At 32.2% G+C, this 20,343-nt stretch overlaps 1 protein-coding gene across 1 annotated transcript in view; it reads left to right on the forward strand.

Annotated features, from left to right (window-relative positions):
- LOC127728611 (DDB1- and CUL4-associated factor 1-like) overlaps nt 1-20,343 on the forward strand; it is a 54,662-nt gene that overhangs the window by 22,363 nt on the left and 11,956 nt on the right. The window contains exons 12-25 of the mRNA XM_052236160.1: nt 174-312; nt 770-985; nt 1,600-1,769; nt 2,597-2,716; nt 4,271-4,373; nt 4,693-4,812; nt 5,613-5,684; nt 6,566-6,647; nt 11,647-11,786; nt 12,636-12,717; nt 14,756-14,880; nt 16,948-17,315; nt 18,613-18,688; nt 20,112-20,173. Of these exons, the coding sequence (XP_052092120.1) occupies nt 174-312; nt 770-985; nt 1,600-1,769; nt 2,597-2,716; nt 4,271-4,373; nt 4,693-4,812; nt 5,613-5,684; nt 6,566-6,647; nt 11,647-11,786; nt 12,636-12,717; nt 14,756-14,880; nt 16,948-17,315; nt 18,613-18,688; nt 20,112-20,173 (1,875 nt within the window). The remainder of the gene's footprint in view (nt 1-173; nt 313-769; nt 986-1,599; nt 1,770-2,596; nt 2,717-4,270; nt 4,374-4,692; nt 4,813-5,612; nt 5,685-6,565; nt 6,648-11,646; nt 11,787-12,635; nt 12,718-14,755; nt 14,881-16,947; nt 17,316-18,612; nt 18,689-20,111; nt 20,174-20,343) is intronic.

Consider the following 20,343-nt stretch of genomic DNA (forward strand, 5'->3'; position numbering starts at 1 on the left):
TATACTCCTGCTCCAAAGAAGCTTCACCTCTGTCTAGCTGTCACATGCAATTTTCTCAGGAACTGCAAATCAGAGCATATAGAAAAAGAAATTAAAAAAGGGATTTGTTTGACTTTTCTGACATCATGGTAGCATTTTTTTGGTGAATAAACAAATTTTTTTTATGTTTTCAGTTATATTCTGTGGCTGTTGGAATGTTCCCACAATTCCAGCAGAAGTCATGCAGCCATGTTTTTAGGACAAGCCTTTACATTCAGGGTTATACTTGATTTATTTGATAAGAAGGATGGACTAAGAAGATTGGTTAATGTTGTAAGTTATTCTACTTTAAATTTTATATCAGTTACAATTTATGGATAACTTCCTGTTGTGTGTCTAAAAAATAAAATCGGCATTTATCAAAGAATATCAGAAATAGGCATGAATCTACATAAAAGGTTTTGTTGTGAGGCACAGGCTTTTTCTTAAGTCAAGCCATTGTCAAGATCAAGAAAAAGACATAAAATCCCTGGATAATGAAGAGATGAAATCATTAGAGGCTATCCCATTCTACAGAAATTTGTATTTTATGCTCAGTAATCATGTTTTAATAGTTATAGTTGTTCATTTCAATGAATTTTCTAATTATGAGCTTTGATGTAAAAGGCAAATATTTTGTATACTAGTTTATAATCATTGGTGTGCTTGAATCTCATTATGTATAAACCAAAATTAGGTATAAATTGACCTTATTTACTTGTGTTGTAAGATTTAATGTTATTTGTCTTAGATAAGTACACTGGAGATCTTGAATGAAAATGATGAACAAGTTCACAACACATTGAATGATGATCAGATATACACAATGAGACAGATGGTCAGACACGTTACATTTGCTATGAAACGCTATTTTGAAGCACACTTGTCACTGAAAGCTGATGAAATACGTAGATCTCACTTGAGAAATGATGGCGGTTCTCCCGTACAGGAGACACCAGCATATAAAGTAAGTAATAACAGTGAAAATGGAAAAATGGCACAAACATGTAAAAAATCTGTGGGTTGTGTTTTAATGGGTTTCTTGAATGTTTAACAAACTTGGCATTAATGCAGAATGTACTTAAGGCAAGTAACTTGAATTCATAGATTCACAAATTTTCCTCTTTAGGAATTTTAATATGGTCTGTATAGCTCAGGAAGTAAGTAGCTTGATTCATAATCTTAAAATCACTTTTTACACATCTTTTGATATTGTTTCACATTTTCTTCTTTTGTTGTTGTAATTTCCAATGAAGCTCAAATAATGTAGGATTGGGATAATATCTTTTTAAGATGATATGATGTTGTTATTTAATTAACTGATTTTCTTGTGTTGAAGTTCCAATATACTTTTAATACATTATTGTAATCTTAAAAATCATTTTTAAACATTTCAGCCACCTGTCTTCTTCAGTTTTTCAGTTATGTCTCTCAACTACATTTTATGTTCAAAATAATTTGACACCAAACATTTATTTGTCAGACATTTTCTTTATTGTTTATTATTGGAAATGTTATATTGTCCTAGAACATATTCACTTCTTCAGATGAAGTGAAATCTGTGAACAATATATTTTGCAGCCAATAAAAGTATCTGGTGAAGTGGTACAAGATAATATAGAGTTAATGATGGAGCTGATGCCTGTCAGACTTCACTGGGATCCAGAGTTGCTCTTCCATAAACTTGGGGGTGTTGTTCTGTTAACCAAATTACTGGCATTGATACCTTCATGGAGTAATTATACTGGAAAGTAAGTATTAAAACAAGTAAATTGTACATGGTTGTATCAGGGAAGATTAAATCTATATGATTCTAAACTTAAAAAGGCACCAGAGAATAATACTTTAGTTTATTGTCTACGAATGTGATATATAAGGAGGTATGATAATGGTAAGGAGGTCACTGTCAATCAAAACCAAGGGTCGTGAAAGTGAATATCAATATATCTAAAGGTCATGGCTTTTAATAATTGACATAGATACATACTGTATGGTAAGCCAAATGTGAACAATTCAAATTGGAAGAACATGCATTTAAATTAAACTATGAATGTTAAAATTGTGGTGTCCTTTCGAATCTTCACTGATTTGATATTTACTGTAATTAGTCAAGACCACAAAATTGACAACATTTGTATAAAACATAGACCTGAAATAAATTATTGTACCATATTTTACAACATGAATAAGATATCGACTGATTTTCAAATCTGTCCATCTTAATACTATGATAAACATAACATTCTTCAGTATTTTTATGCCCACTTATGGGCATCTGCCCGTTCCTCTGTCCGTCCTTCTGTCCCTCTTCAGGTTAAAGTTTTTGGTCAAGGTAGTTTTTGATGAAGTTGAAGTCCAATCAACTTGAAACTTAGTACACATGTTCCCTATGATATGATCTTTCTAATTTTAATGCCAAATTAGAGTTTTGACCCCAATTTCACGGTCCACTGAACATAGAAAATGATAGTGCGAGTGGGGCATCTGTGTACTATGGACACATTCTTGTTTTCAATATTTTTACATATACAAGAATCAAATGTGATATAAAATATTTTATCTATTTTTTGTATTTAAGGTCAGAGACGGTCAAGAATACACTAGATATATTCACTGTGTGTACAGTTACTCCAAAGACACAGTTAGCTTTATTACAAAATATTACTGTACCAGAAAATTTAGTTTATCCTGCCATCAGGTATGATGAATACATATATAACACCATGATTTAAATTTTCATGTAGTAGGGATAATTGATAAAGTTTTCAGTCTAAAATACAAAACCACAATGAATTTTCTAAACAATTGTCTTTTTGATAATTTTATTACATTGAGTTGAAATATGTAAGCTTTTATTTTAAGATGTGCTGGAATAAATAAGAGATATGGATGTTGATATTATTAGATAAGCAGTATTGACATATTTCATCATGAGATTTTTACAAAATTATGACATCTGACAATAGGTTTCCAAGTAAATTTGAACTGGCTGGACATTTTATCAATTCTGTTTTTGTGCTCTTGCATTTGTAAATAAGTGTAATAAAGCCAATGAAGGTAAGTAACTTTAGGGAGATGAATGACCAGAAATTTTTGTCAAAACACATGATTATAACCCACAGAACAAAGTTCCATAGGGTATAATGTTTTTGACCCGCCTGTCCATCCGTCAGTCCTATTCTTGTCATCACAACTCCTCTAGAATCGCTTAACAGAATTTCATGCAACTTTGTAGATAATAAGGACATACTGTGTAGATGTGCATATTGACAGGAAATTATGATTCAAGTTATTTTCTAGGATTTATATCCATTTGAATTTAGAATTTTGGCATAAATATACTACAACAGTTTGTTATCGCAACTCCTCTGAAACCACAATACAGAATTTCATGAAACTTTGTAGATAATAAGGACATACTATGTAGATGTGCATATCGTCAGGAAATTATGATTCAATTTATTTTCTAGGAGTTATGCCCATTTGAACTTAGAATTTTGTCCTAAATATACTACTGCAACATTTTGTCATCTCAACTCCTCTGAAACCACACAACAGAATTTTATGAAACTTTGTAGTTATTGAGGACATAATATGTAGATGTGCATGTCCACAAAATTTTTTATCAGTTGACTTTTGTAGGAGTTATGAGTCTTTGAACTTAGGAATCTGGTGAGATTTTGTTAGCCCAGTGACAATGTGGGGGTGTGGGGTATGTGAGCGTGCTCACTAAGGTTCTTTAATTAATTCATACATTGATATGATTTTTTGTTAATTAACAGTGCATTCTTTTAAGTGTGAAAATTCATTGGACTTGGTTTTTGTTGAATTCATCAATAATGCAATAGAATACTGATAAGAAACTGAACTGTTGTATTACAATGTTGTTTTCCGGTCTGTGTCTGTCAATCCTGATTTAAGTTTGGTTTACGGTAGTTTGCTATGAAGTTGTGGTCACATCAACCTGAAAGAAATTATTATACATGTTCATAGTGATTTTAACTTCAAAAATATATGCCAAATTAAGGATTTGACCCAGAACAGGGCATGGTGTCCAATACACTATTCTTGTATTTTGTTCACATGAGATATTTATAATTATCCATTTCATTGAATTTCTGTTTAGAGAATTGTCTTAAAATAAACAAACAAGTCTAGAAAATATAACTGGTTTTTTATCTGACTTAAAAAAAACTCCTTTTAACACCATTGTAGATTTTGTGACTTTTATCCAAGATCATTTTTATTTTAGCATATTTATAAATTTAGCTGATGGTGAAACATTAGCAGAACCAGAAGTACAGAAGTCAGCATTGAATGTTCTGATAAATTGTGTGTGTGGTCCTATAGAAAGGGTAAGATTGGAATAAATAACAATTATTATTGAGTTATCAATTTATTATCAGTAACAAATATATATGTATGGCACAGCCAAGATAAAGATAATTCTAATATAAGTAAAGTTGGAAAGAAAATAAGCTGTAATTTGTGATTGCATCATTATTATTATTTTGATTTTCAAATTTAAAAAAACTAAACCAATGTTAAATTAGGTTAGAAATTGTTTTTTTATAGTATGAAGCTGGTGTAGGTAGATAAGTTTTAGAAATTGTTTTTTTTTATAATATTGAGCTGGTGTAGGTAAATAAGTTTGAGGAATTGTTTTTTTTATAGTATGGAGCTGGTGTAGGCAGATACATGAGTGTGGGTAGTAGGAAGAAGATAAATTCAAAGATGGGAGAAGATATTCTCAGTAAGATGTGGAATGGTATCAGAATTAACAATGGTATTATGGTAAGTAAAGTGTAATGGTATTAGAATTAACAATGGGATTATGGTAAGTAAAGTGGAATGGTATCAGAATTAACAATGGTATTATGGTAAGTAAAGTGGAATGGTATTAGAATTAACAATGGTATTATGGTAAGTAAAGTGGAATGGTATCAGAATTAACAATGGTATTATGGTAAGTAAAGTGGAATGGTATCAGAATTAACAATGGTATTATGGTAAGTAAAGTGGAATGGTATCAGAATTAACAATGGTGTTATGGTAAGTAAAGTGGAATGGTATCAGAATTAACAATGGTATTATGGTAAGTAAAGTGTAATGGTATTAGAATTAACAATGGTATTATGGTAAGTAAAGTGGAATGGTATTAGAATTAGCAATGGTTATATGGTTAGTCTGTTGCAGGAAGAAATCAGAAATTCAGTCAGTCTAGTCTGATATTTAAGTGACATGCCAACTTGTCAACTTTTTTAGCCCAATCAGATGTTGTGTGATATGATGCAAGCTTGAATTTGACAAATCAAATATATTGATAACAAGTGCCATGGTTCAGTTTTATCTGGTAATTGTTGCTTCAGGCAATGTTTTAGTTTGACCAGGGGAGTAGAGTGGACATGAATTTTATTTGACATTTTTCTTTGCTCTCTTTGCTAAGCTTGGAAGGAAGGGATTATATGTATATGTCAGTTTTTTCTCCCTCCTTTAGTCTTTAATTGTTAGACTTTCCAATTCCATTTAACAAGAAATTTTGATTAGACATAACTGACACCTGTTACTTTTATGTTACACAATTTTTCTTTCAGGTGCTTCTGAAGTTGTTATCTATTAAAACACCAATAACAGATGCTGATTCTATTAGGGCATTAGCCTGTAAGGTTAGTCACATAAATACTTTTTTAACAATAGATAGTTAGAGCTAATTTCCTAATGCTTGTAGATTAAGACTTTGGTTGGCATTCTTGCTTTGTTTGTATAAAAGTTTGCTCAAGCATTGTAATTAAGATTGACATCTACAAAACAATAAAAATAGGCAGAGTTAAACCTGTATACATTATACTTATATTTGATTGAATGTTTTGTATCTAAATATAATGTATGCAGGTTTAACTCCGCCTAGTTATATTATTTGCAGCTGTCAGTCTTAATTGCAATGCTTGAGCAAACATCTATACGAACAAAGCAAGCAAGCCAACCAAAGTCTTAATCTACAGGCATTAGGAAATAAGCTTTAAACATGATAGGGACATTTGTCCTATAACTTTGTGCATAAATCCAAATTTGGGCAAGGTACTCATTCATTCAAATTCTAAATTGCTGTGTGATGATATTTTGAATTTTTTTAAAAGAAATTCCAAAATTTGATGAGTCAGGATATAGGTTATTGTTCCCTTTTGAAAAAATTGTTTGAACTAAAGAGAACAATATTTATTGAGACTAATTACAAATGGGGGTAGACAGTTTGTGTCTGCAACTCTCAAATAACTTTCCAGATTTAAATGTTATGTTCAAAGAATCCTTATTATGTTAGATCATTGTGTATGTCTTATCATATTTTTATCTTATTTATTTTGGTGATTTCCCATAACATGAAAATATCTCCAAACATGACAAACTTTGGAGGGATTTGTGTATCTGCAAGTTAACTTAATGATAAAACTCTGAAACCAGTAACTGAATTTTGAAATATAGTGAGATTGGGTAAGAACTTTTTCTCAACATTGAAATTGTCTGTAACATTGATTGATTTAATATTCAGGCATTACTTGGACTTTCAAGATCAGAAACAGTAAGACAGATCATCAGCAAACTACCTCTCTTTACTAATGGACAGATACAATGTAAGTTCTACACATCAGTCTATTATCTTAGTCAACTTAAACAGTTAGACAGATCATCAGTAAACTACCTCTCTTTACTAATGGACAGATACAATGTAAGTTCTACATATCAGTCAATTATCTTAGTCAACTTAAACAGTAAGACATATCATCAGTAAACTACCTCTCTTTACTAATGGACAGATACAATGTAAGTTCTACATATCAGTCAATTATCTTAGTCAACTTAAACAGTTAGACATATCATCAGCAAACTACCTCTCTTTACTAATGGACAGATACAATGTAAGTTCTACACATCAGTCAATTATCTTAGTCAACTTAAACAGTTAGACAGATCATCAGTAAACTACCTCTCTTTACTAATGGACAGATAGAATGTAAGTTCTACACATCAGTCAATTATCTTAGTCAATTTAAACAGTTAGACAGATCATTAGTAAACTACCTCTCTTTACTAATGGACAGATACAATGTAAGTTCTGCACATCAGTCAATTATCTTAGTCAACTTAAACAGTTAGACAGATCATCAGTAAACTACCCCCCTTTACTAATGGACAGATACAATGTAAGTTATACACATCAATCAATTATCTTAGTCAACTTAAACAGTTAGACAGATCATCAGTAAACTACCTCTCTTTACTAATGGACAGATACAATGCAAGTTCTACACATCAGTCAATTATCTTAGTCAACTTAAACAGTAAGACATATCATCAGTAAACTACCTCTCTTTACTAATGGACAGATACAATGTAAGTTATACACACTAGTCAGTTATCTTGGTTAAGTAGTTGACAGATACAGTATAAGTTCTAAATATTGATATGTAAGCTGTCTTGTTATACTCCCAGCTTAGTTAAATGGTTGGTAATGATTGATAGTATAAGTTCTAAATATTGATATGTAAGTTGTCTTGTTATACCCCCCAGTGTTCTCCCCAGGCCATTAAAGGACCGCGGGCCCGCGATGTATAATTTTTTACCGCGGTGGTATCGTTCTTACCGCGATGTATAATTTTTCTCCATGGTGCTAAAATTTTTAGTTAAAAAATCGTAAAGTGTTAAACGACTTGTTAAATCTTTTCCGTGCGGTATAAAATTCCAGGTGAAATTTGACCAGTTCAAACCAGTTCAACACGGATTGTTTACACCACGTGATCGATTTACCTTTATGAGGTTAACCTTTGTTGATTGGATTTAATTGATGTAATTGACACTTTTTACATGTTTCTTTTGTGTTTTAATTTAGAGGTCATAACTTTATGATCATAGATAACTATTTTAAGGCTTCACTCACCACCTGACTATAGTCGGCAAATACTTTGTACACAACCGTGTTGACCCGATAGTTGTACACACGATGGTACATATTTTGTACATTATAAAGTTAGCTCAATACTTATATTATAGTTTTATATGTCTCTGATTAAACCATGGCAAAAATTATCTTTAATTATGACATAGTTATTGCATGATATTCCGGTTTCAAACTGTCAACAAGTAATTCAAAGGGGAAGGATCACATGACCCAGTTAGTTCATGTAGAATATTCAAGATTATTTACAATTAACTGCAATCTATTCTATTTTATAAATAAAATGCATGACTGTACCTTCAAACTGGATATCTATATCCATATGATCATCAATGAGTAACAGAAGTGATCTTGCAATTTTAATCCATAAGCACATGTTAAATCTATTTATATCTACTTCCTGTCATTTAGGCGGGAAAATACCGGTAGGGAGACTTTGTTGTTGACATTGAATATGTTACTTATAGATCTATAGACCTAAGATAAATTTATAGATTTAGGAATTCTTTTTAAAGGGATCATGACAAATAAAGATTTAGATTTCAGTGCAGTATTAAGTCTGTATCTATGTTTGATTATCACCAAAGACAAGAAAGGTTAATATTTACATGTACATGAAATCTATGGCAAAATGTTTTAAAATTTATGAAATTTTTTTTTTATTAAAATTTAAGATAGAAACTGGTTCAAATTATAACACAATTTTGTTCTTGTTAATTTTATATCTCCTTATGACAGGAATCCTTTCACATACAACAACTTTCTTTCTAGAAACTAGAAAGATTTTTTAAATTGAACATTTTTGTTCTCTTTTGAATCTGGGAACAGTATATCTAACAATATATATGTTCCTGTTTGAATGATATTTTATTTTTATTGATCATGGATAAAAGATTTAATTACTTTAAATTTAGATGAATATTATGTAATGAATCATGTTTTATTTATTTTAAAAAAAATATTAAAAAGAATACAAACTGTTTATTGATCTTTTTAACCAATAATATTCTGACATAACACAGTACCACAGTATTAAAACAAAACAAGAGACATAAAAACTGCAGTAACTAGAAATATAGCGACGCCACGTGACACAACTGATTGTATGAATCATTTCACCAAGCTGTTCAAACGCGTTACCCTGGTGCTATCCAAAAATCCTGGGGAGAACACTGCCCCCAGCTTAGTTAAGTGGATGTATTGATTGATAGTATAAGTTCTAAATATTGATATGTAAGCTGTCTTGTTATACCCCCAGCTTAGTTAAATGGGTGGTATTGATTGATAGTATAAGTTCTAAATATTGATCTGTAAGCTGTCTTGTTATACCCCCAGCTTAGTTAAATGGGTGGTATTGAATGATAGTATAAGTTCTAAATATTGATCTGTAAGCTGTCTTGTTATACCCCCAGCTTAGTTAAATGGGTGGTATTGAATGATAGTATAAGTTCTAAATATTGATCTGTAAGCTGTCTTGTTATACCCCCAGCTTAGTTAAATGGGTGGTATTGAATGATAGTATAAGTTCTAAATATTGATCTGTAAGCTGTCTTGTTATACCCCCAGCTTAGTTAAATGGGTGGTATTGAATGATAGTATAAGTTCTAAATATTGATCTGTAAGCTGTCTTGTTATACCCCCAGCTTAGTTAAATGGGTGGTATTGATTGATAGTATAAGTTCTACAGTATCATACATTGTAAGAAAAAAGATAGAGGAGTGCCACTATTCCTGACACACACAAAACACTGTTAAAATGTTAACCCTTAAGAATGTTGCCAAGCACTAAAACCCCCATGGAGATTTACAAAAGTTTGCAAGTATGTTATAAAATATATGATAACTAATGTCAATGCGATGATATTGACCCAATTTACTTGACTGTTGATTATGCTTCATTGAAATAACAGAATTTTTGCTAGTATTGAATCTACAAAAGAAAACAGCATCCTTGCTAAGTCGCATGAACATGAATATTCCTTTCAGTAGTTAAAAATAGAGCTTTCTTCACCTCACATAATTCATAATTTGTTATATCACCAAGCAGCTGTGTTCATCAAAGCACAGATGTAGTGTGATTGACATTTAGCAAAGAATTTCCCTCAAACCAGTGCAAGGAGCCATCTTGAACTTGCAGTGAGGTGAGAGTGTTTACCTTGGAGGCCTCACTCACTATGACTTTGAGAATACGAACAGCAATGAAAGCTAATTCTTTTGCTTTAGTTTTTAGCTCACCGGCTTCGGGCCCCATGTGAGCTTATGCCATCACTTGGCGTCCATCGTCGTCTGTCGTCGTAAACTTTTTAAAAAATCTTCTCATCTGAAACTACTAGGCCAAATACCTTCAAACTTTAACTTAATGTTCCTTAGGGTATCTAGTTTATAAATTGTATCCGAAGTTTAGATCCATCGACAAACATGGCCACCATGGCTTAAAATAGAACATAGGGGTCAAATGCAGTTTTTGGCTTATATCTTAAAAACTAAAGCTTTTAGAGCAAATCTGACTTGGGGTAAAATTGTTCAATTGGTCAAGATCTATCAGCCCTGAAATTTTCAAACGAATCGAACAACCCATTATGGGGTTGCTGCCACTAAATTGGTAGTTTTAAGGAAATTTTGCAGTTTTTTGTTATCTTGAATATTATTATAGATAGATATAAACTGTAAACAGCAATAATGTTCAGCAAAGTAAGATCTACAAAAAAATTAATAAGACCATAATTGTCAATTGACCCCTTAAGGAGTTATTGCCCTTTAAAGACAATTTTACACAATTTGTTCATCAAGTTTGCTAACATTTAAAAATCTTCTCCTCTGAAACTACTGGGCCAATTACCTTCAAACTTTAACTAAATGTTCCTTAGGGTATCTTGTTTATAATATGTATCCGAAGTTTTGATCCATTGACAAACATGGCCACCATGGCTAAAAATAGAACATAAGGGTCAAATGCAGTTTTTGGCTTATATCTCAAAAACTAAAGCTTTTAGAGCAAATCTGACATGGGGTAAAATTGTTCAATTGGTCAAGATCTATCGGCCCTGAAATAATCAGACGAATCGAACAACCCATTGTTGGGTTTCTGCCACTAAATTGGTAGTTTTAGCAAAATTTTGCAGTTTTTTGTTATTATCTTGAATATTACTATAGATAGATATAAACTGTAAGCTGCAATTTAATGTTCAGCAAAATAAGATCTACAAAAAAGTTAATCTGAACAAAATTGTCTATTGACCCCTTAAGGAGTTATTGCCCTTTAAAGACAATTTTACACAATTTGTTCATCAAGTTTGCTAACATTTAAAAATCTTCTCCTTTGAAATACAGGTGAGCAATTCAGGCTCTTGAGAGCCTCTTGTTTTATGTGTGTGTGTAGTGATTTTGTGTCGCAAATTGATTCACAATATCCTTTCTTTCCATATTAACACATGCCTAGAATTAAACAATTGTTAAGAAATGTCAGACTTTAATCAGGGCCATTTATAAGCTACTTTGTGGTTTGGGATTTGCTCCTTGTTGAAGGCCATACTGTGACTTTTAATTGTGAACTTCTTTGTCATTTATGTCAATTCACATTGCTATATGTTTAATTAAATTTGCTGCCTCACATCACCCAACAATTTTCCCAAAAAAATATCAAAACCATTTTTATAATATTTGCATTTTTTCCTACAGATTTAATGAAGGAACCAGTTTTACAAGACAAACAACAAGAATTTATCAAGTTCTGTAGATATGCCAGTGATTTAATGGAGAGGGTCTCTGGAAAACTTGCTAGTGCTAATTTTGATGCCTCACTTGACGAAATAAGAAGGGTATGTACTGTTTTATTTAGTATTTCTTTTTAATGCACTATAGTATATAGAAAGATTGGAGCTTTTTTGTTAACAAATTTCATGGTTTTAACTATATTCCAATACTGGAGATAAAAAGAAGGTTAATAAAAAAAACCAGAAAACTGAAATGGTTAAAAAAACCATGAGGAGAATAATCTGGATGTTTAAGTTTAAAACAATAAGCAAAAATACATTTATGGTGTCAAGTTCAATATTACTCGTACTTAATAAGATGTAGAAAATATATAGCATAGAGTTACTAAAATTCAGTTTTTCAATGAGAACATTTGTTCTGTTGGAAGAATTGTTATGACAAATTCTAACAGTAATTCTGCATATCAATGATAACCATTACTTTAAACTAGGGTTTAATGATCTTTGGACATTAAACAAAATACAGTCAATCAATTATTTGAATTAATGAGAGCCTTGAATGATATGTAAAATCAAACTTCAACTGTTTCAAAAGGGTAGGGATTAAAGTCCAAAAATAACGATGCCTGCATGTTTTTTGTTTAATTTTGCTGCACCATTTTCATTGTTTAACTATTTTTTTTTATTTATCTTCTGCTTATATTTTGATAATGAATGTAAATTAATGTCATGAACTTTTGAACTTTTTACCTATATGTCATTGAACTTGTTACTTATACATAATTGAACTTTTTACCTATATGTCATTGAATTTATTATTTTTGCAATGAACTTGAACTTTTGAACTTTTTACTTATACATAATTGAACTTTTTACTAATATGTAATTGAACTTTTAATTAATATGTAATTGAACTGTTTACTTATACATAATTGAACTTTTTACTTATTTCAGGCTGATATTGTTGCTCACACTAAGATAAGATATTCTGAGAAAGAATTGTTACAGCTAATTCATGATCATCTACAGAAAAATGGTAATGTCTATTGATGTTTATTGTTCACTGTTGTAATCACATAATCTGAAAAACAAACTTTCTCAACTACAATTATGGACAATGGAAGATTACTCCCAATTCAAAATATTGCCTAAACAAATACAATGCAATGTTTAATTTTAAGTTCAATATTGCTATTAAATATGAATATACTGTAAAATGTGAAATATTCTCAATGGGTTTATTAGGGCCCCGCCGAATGGCGGCCGCCCTATAGTGATCAGTCTGTCCGTCCGTCCGTAACAAATTTTGTCCGCTCTATATCTAGAGAACCGTTATGATTTCAAAGTTTATACTTGACATGTATATTAACCAACACCAGAGGGTGTGTCATAATGTATTTTCAACTTCCTAGGTCAAAGGTCAAGGTCAAAAACTTTGGTTTTAGTTGACAACCCCATGTCCTATGGTAAAGATCGTGTCTGCTCTATATCTTTAGAACCATTATGATATCAAAGTTTATACTTGATATGTATATTAACCAACACCAGAGGGTGTGTCATAATGTATGTACAACTTCCTAGGTCAAAGGTCAAGGTCAAAAAATTTGGTTTTAGTTGACAACCCCATGTCCAATGGTAAAGATCGTGTCTGCTCTATATCTTGAGAACCGTTATGATTTCAAAGTTTATACAGTCGAACCTCGTTGTGTCGAAAACTCGGATGAGTCGAAGTAATTTCTCGGTCCATGTAAAATTCCCGTTTGATCAATGCATAATTACCTCTGATGAGTCGAACTCGGTTGATTCGAATACTCGGTTAAGTCGAGTAAATTTTATAGTCCCGTCGATGTAAAATTCATGTTAATTGACCCCGATGACTCGAAGTTCGAAAGTAAGAATTTTCAAAAGATGCAGACCTAATGATAAAAATTCAAATCGGATTTATTTCTTATGTAACCTAATCATTTTCCAAAGAGATTAAAGCTGAGTAAACATACTTGTTTGTATAACAGTTAAAATGACATGTTTATGGTGACCGGTAATTAACACCTTTGGTTGATCGTTCAAGCGGAATGTTAGTGTGTTGAACATTTTTCACACCAGATAAAAACAAAACGAAATTTAGATGACCCAAGCCGAGATTAAATGAATCGTTAGATTTAAAACTCATTAATTACACTAAATAAAAGGATTAGGACAATTATGATAAATTCATGATAATTTAATGTAAAGCAGACGACCTCTGGCTCATCAGAGACCGTTCATAACTTAATTCGTTCTGCGAGTGATTTCATAATTTATAGTGACTGACCTTTGTAAATATTTGTGTAGACTATTGATTTTATTTGTGCATGATTTTTATCTGTACTTGTGTGTTTAATTATTATGAAGGACAAAAAATTGAGATTGAATACACAATCATAAAGTGTCATATCGAAAAAAAGGCACACTGTTCATTGTATCTAGTTTACACAAATCATATCGTATTTAATGCATTCCAAATTTATGACGACACACTCCACCTCGGATGAGTCGAACCTCGGATGTGTCAAATACTTTGGTCCGGTCCCTTCGACTTCGACACAACGAGGTTCGACTGTACTTGATATGTATATAAACCAACACCAGAGGGTGTGTCATAATTTATGTACAACTTCCTAGGTCAAAGGTCAAGGTCAAAAACTTTGGTTTCATTTGACAACCCCATGTCCAATGATAAAGATACAAATTTTTTACCACACATTATTCACAGCGGGGCCCACAGAGATGGCTCCCATCTCAATGATATCTAGTTTTCACTAATTTTGCAATCCAGATATAATCATGAAAACCTCACCACATGTAAATTTGATCCATAAGGCATATCAGAATTAAGGAGAATAAAAACACAAATTTAAAATCTCACAAAAAAGTTTGGCCCTATAAATAGAGAAATTAAACTCTGAACAGTATCTTGTGTTAATATTACAAGAGAAGTCATCATTGCACTTCTGGTTGATTGTTGTCCGTGAAAGGGTTAATGCAACCATGTCTCTTAGTATTTTGTGTAAATGTACAAAATCTCTCATTCTCAGGATTAATGGATACTGCTTGTATGCTTCAAAAAGAAGGCAATTTACCTCGATGTACAACACCTCCTTTGATTCATCCTGCTAGCCCTCAACTCTACATGAATCCTCAGGCCACACCTAGTAGGATGGTATGTATTGAATGTTAAATGAGAGGAAGTTATATCAGATTTAGATAGAAGGATCTATGCTTTGAAAATGTGGTAAATTAGCAAATTTTTATACGACCGCAAAAAAATTTTTGTGGTCGTATATTGGTATGACGTTGGCGTCGTCGTCGTCGTCCCGCGTCGTCCGAAGACACATTGGTTTCCGCACTCTAACTTTAGTTTAAGTGAATGGATCTCTATGAAATTTTACCACAAGGTTCAATACCACAAAAGGAAGGTTGGGATTGATTTTGGGGGTTATGGTACCAACAGTAAAGGAATTAGGGGCCAAAAATAAGCATTTTTGTAACTTCCAGACATAACTTGTGTGTTAGTGTATGGATCTCTCTGACATTGTACCACAAGGTTCCATATCACAAAAGGAATGCTGGGATTGATTGTGGGGGTAATTGCCTCAAAATTTTAGGAATTAGGGGCCAAAAAAGGTGCAAAAAACAAGCATTTTTCTAGTTTCATGACAATAACTTGTGTGTAAGTGTATGGATCTTTCTGAAATTGTACTACAAGGTTCCATATCACAAAGGGAAAGCTGGATTTGAGTTTGGGGGTAATTGCCTAAACGTTTAGGAATTGGGGGCCAAAAAGGGGCCAAAAAACACATTTTTCTAGTTTCCAGACAATAACTTGTGTTTAAGTGTATGGATCTCTCTGAAATTGTACTGCAAGGTACCATACCACAAAGGGTAGGCTGGGATTGAGTTTGGGGGTGATGAATCATAAGGGGGTTCAAAAAATTTGGGGGGGGGGATTTTTTTTTTTTTTCCTTTTTTTTTCTTTTTATCCTTTTTTTTTTCTTTTAAAATTTTCCATTTTAAGTTGGTTATTTCTGATTTATATTTAAAAGCAATTAATAATGATATGGTAGGAGATACACACCAAACAGGATGTGTAAATTATTATATAATAAGTATTGTGCAATAGCAAGAAATTTTCAATTGCACAGTATTGCACAATAGCAAGAAATCTTCAATTGCCCAGTATTGCGCAATAGCAAGAAATCTTCAATTGCACAGTATTGCGCAATAGCAAGAAATATCCAATAGCACAATATTGCGCAATAGCAAGAAATTGTCAATTGTACAGTATTGCGCAATAGCAAGAAATATTTAATTGCACAGTATTGTGCAAAAGAAGATACTACGTATAAATTGCTTATTTCTTGACCAATTTCAATGGGGTTTTATTCTTGAATTCTTGGGGTTCTTTAATATGCTTAATCTTTTAAACCGTCTATTAAGTTTTTGGATTTTGGGCCCCGTTTTTAAATTGGTCCACATTGAGGTCCAAAGGGTCCAAAATTAAACTTTGTTTGATTTCATCAAAAATTGAGTTATTGGGGTTCTTTGATATGCCGAATCTAACCGTGTATTTAGATTCTTAATTTTTGGTTCCGTTTACAAATTGGTCTACATTAAGGTCCAAAGGGTCCAAAATTAAACTTAGTTTGATTTTAACAAAAATTGAATTCTTAGGGTTCTTTGATATGCTGAATCTAACCATGTATTTAGATTTTTGATTTTTTGGGCCCCGTTATCAACTTTGTCCACATTGAGATCAAAAGGGTCCAAAATTAAACTTTGTTTGATTTCATCAAAAATTGAATTCTTGGGGTTCTTTGAGATGCTGAATCTAACCATGTATTTAGATTTTGGATATTGGACCATAATAGGTGAATGTCCAATTTAAAAATTTTATTCATTCTGTGTCAGAAACCTATGCTGTGTCAAATATTTAGTCACAATCCAAATGCAAAGCTGTATCAAGCTTGAATGTTGTGTCCATACTTGCCCCAACTGTTCAGGGTTCGACCTCTGCGGTCGTATCAAGCTGCGCCCTGCGGAGCATTTTATTTAGTTTTCAATTCTACATGATGACAAATACACAGCTGCAGTTTGTGTTATTGTTTTCGTATATTTATTGCAAAGTACACACTAACACTTTAATTCTTGACCAGGGTAACATGTTTGAGTAGGTTCATGGGCTCAAGTAAATACTATAAAAATTAAAAATATCACATTTGATTTTCAGCCAAGACAGTTCAGTGCCATGTCATCATCTTCTCATGCTATATCAAGTGCTAGTGCTCCATCTTTGCCATTAACCAGTGTCAGTAGCCAATCAACAACCCCATGCACACCAGGCCCAATCAGATTCACCAGACAGTCTCAGGGATCACCTACAAACACTCCAAAGAATACTTATTCAAAATCTAGATTTTTACGTGAACGAGATAGTGTGTTTACTAGTCCGGCAATGAGGAGTAAAAATTTTACACTAAAATCACAAGGAAGTGATCACGATATGACATTAGACAAGATTGTGACAGAGTATCTACGAAAACAACATGCTCTGTGTCGGAACCCTGTATCAACTTGCCCATCTATGTCTCTTTTTACGTAAGTATTAATGTTCATTTAAAAAAGTTGTAAAGTTCTAGTAATCTATGTGATGACTGATTTCTCTTATATCTGGTAGATTGTTTTTTCACTCTAATATATTTAAAATATGCATTTAAGATATACACAGGATGTATGGTATGTACCAAGTCAGGCTATCTTGACCATATGTTGTTCATTGCTGTTTGTATTTATTTGTGTGTTTTTTTCAGAGAAGTTGGGAATTATTAGGTTAAAAATTTAAATGTTGCTTACAATATTTAAATGTTTTACCTGATAATTGATAAAAAGTGGGATAACAGGAATCACTAAAATACAGCACAGTATTAGACCTCAACAACCACCAACGCCCAACTTCTCTGAAAAAAACAAACACACCAATAAAGACATACTGCAACGGACAAAATATGGTCCAGATAGTCTGACTTGGTACAGGCACAAAATGTGGTGGAGTTAAACCATCTTTATATGTCCACAAATCTCCCCCTTTATCTAGACCATATGTCGTAAAATTATAACATTCAATAGTTCGATTATATTTTCATACATATGTAATAAGGTTGATAACTTTTGTAGTCTATAGACAAATTTACAAATATTTGACATGGGAGATAACTCTATTAGTCCAAGCCTTGATATCATGGATTATTTTGTTGTTCTTTGTACTGTTTGTACAGTTGTTCCTTATAAATTAAGTGCATGTTCATGCTGTAATTGAAGGTAGTCCAATGTTTGGTGTGTGTTTTAATAAAAAGACTGATATTGCATCAGCAGTCTCCATTACAAATTATTAAAGAGCAAACTGCTTATTGAAGACTACAAGACATACAAATATTAAATGCACTTCTCTTACATAAGTGTCTCTTGTTCTATTGTATCTGTTATATATTTAAAAAGATTTTTACATTCAGTAATATTTCTAAGGTTTCAAAAGTGATAAAATAATATTACTAGTTTACTGTTGTATGTCACAAAATATGATTTTTTTTCAAATAAACTTGAGACATGATATAACATGATATAAAAAATGTGCATCTGCCAGAACAGGTATTCCTTTACATAGAGAACGCCCCAAACCCCAACCCCACCCTTACCGAAAAAAAGAACAACAACCAAAAGAATATCTTGAAATCAAGATCAACATGCAGTGTTCAAAGTTCAGCTGTAAGATGTTTTTTAGGGGGAAGGGAAATTGCCAAGGGACTACAATAATATTACAGTTAGTTTCTAATTGCTTGCACTTGCAGAGGCATTTATTTTTTACACGCACATCTATGTTTTTATTTGTTTTTTATAGGCCTCATAGATGTCCAGAACCAAGAGGAAGTAAATTTGCATCTATTAACATCACCTCTAGATTAGCAAGTAGAGCTGTAAGTTTGATAATGTGAATAAAGAAAATAGAATCAAAGCCTGTAAATAATTAGGTTCAAAATTCAGTCAAGCTGCAAATTGGTATTGTTTGGAAGTTTGTTAAAGCCATGTTTTGTCTACAGTACAGTTTAAAATCAGACTTGCTGCTAATTTTGAAAAAATAATGTGAAATTAAACATGTCGTCTTGAAGATACCTGCAACATACATGTACATGTTTTTGCATATTACTCAAGGTCAAGCTTTTGGGGATATGGTTATGGTTTCTGTCTGTCTGTCCAAAACACATCAATACTCAGAGACTGTTTGATAGAAAGCTTTAATACTTGGTAGGATTAGTTGTCATATTCCCTTGACCATGCTATATTGTCAGTTTGATATGACAAATTTTACGGGAGTCAAAGTCCTAAATATAATATTATTACAATAACGCCTTGTGTACAGTTTCTGTGAGATCATATTACAGTAGGCTCTCATACTTGGTAGGATGGTTTGTTATCATGTTTAGTTGACCATATTATACCACTATTTGATTTAAACCTTTTTTATTTGAGTTATTGGACTTTGACCACTCTTTGGATTATTGTGACAATAACACCTTGTAAACTTGACTTGTCTTAGACCATATGACAGAAAGGTACTGTTGTTTGCCATCATGTGTAGTTGACCATACTGTACCACCATGTAGAATGAACCCGTTTTCACTAGAGTATAGAGACTTTGACCATTTGTGTGAGTATTGTAACAACATCTTGTGATAGCAACTCCTTTGAGACTGTTATACAGAAAGGTCTCAAACTTGATAAATTAAATTTGTTGATGACCATATTATTATGTCATTTTGATTTACCAATTTTTACTTTTTATGTGCGCCCCCCCCCCCCCCCCCCCCCCCCCTTTTAGGCAAAGGGAGCAGTTTCCTTTGACTGTTTGTTCTTCCATCTGTCCCATTTTCATTTCTGCACTCTAACTTAAGTTTGCCTCATCCAAATTTTATGAAACTCATACACAATGCTAAGACACAGACAGAGTTTCAATTTGGGTAGTGAGTCATTTACCATTCTAGAGTTATGGCCCTTTTTAACTTGGAAAATTGCAAAGCTTGAGCGGGGGCATTCATGTCCTCAGACACATTTTTCTTTTATTTACTTTTGTACCACAATAATTTGGGAATGCAACTACTGTGACACCATTTGGAAGAAAGCTCTTTATTTGGTAGGTTTGTTTGCCATCATTTGTTGATGACCATATTATAATGCCATTTTGATTTAACAATTTTTATTGAACTTTCACCATATTTTGACTATTGTAACACAATGACACACATTGAATTTTTCATTTATACAGCAGCAGGGGATATTTCACTATGGCATAGCAATCATATTCATTTGAAGAATAACAGTCTTACCTTTTGTTTATTATAGATTTTACCACCACATGGAGGACTAGATGGGGCATGTGCAAACAGAAAATTTATATATAGCAGGTATAGTACATTTCCAGTTTCTTGAAGGATGTTAAAGATGTTTGCCATCATAAGGCATATTTTTTTTAGAGTTTATAGAGTTTATAATGTGCTTTCACAAGTAAAAAGTTAAAACTTTGCTTTTTAATTTCTGATAATTCATTCAAATTAAGATGTGTGCTATATTTAGA

Source organism: Mytilus californianus, unplaced genomic scaffold, assembly GCF_021869535.1.
Source record: "Mytilus californianus isolate M0D057914Y unplaced genomic scaffold, xbMytCali1.0.p SCAF_1, whole genome shotgun sequence".
Classification (NCBI taxonomy): Eukaryota; Metazoa; Mollusca; class Bivalvia; order Mytilida; family Mytilidae; genus Mytilus; species Mytilus californianus.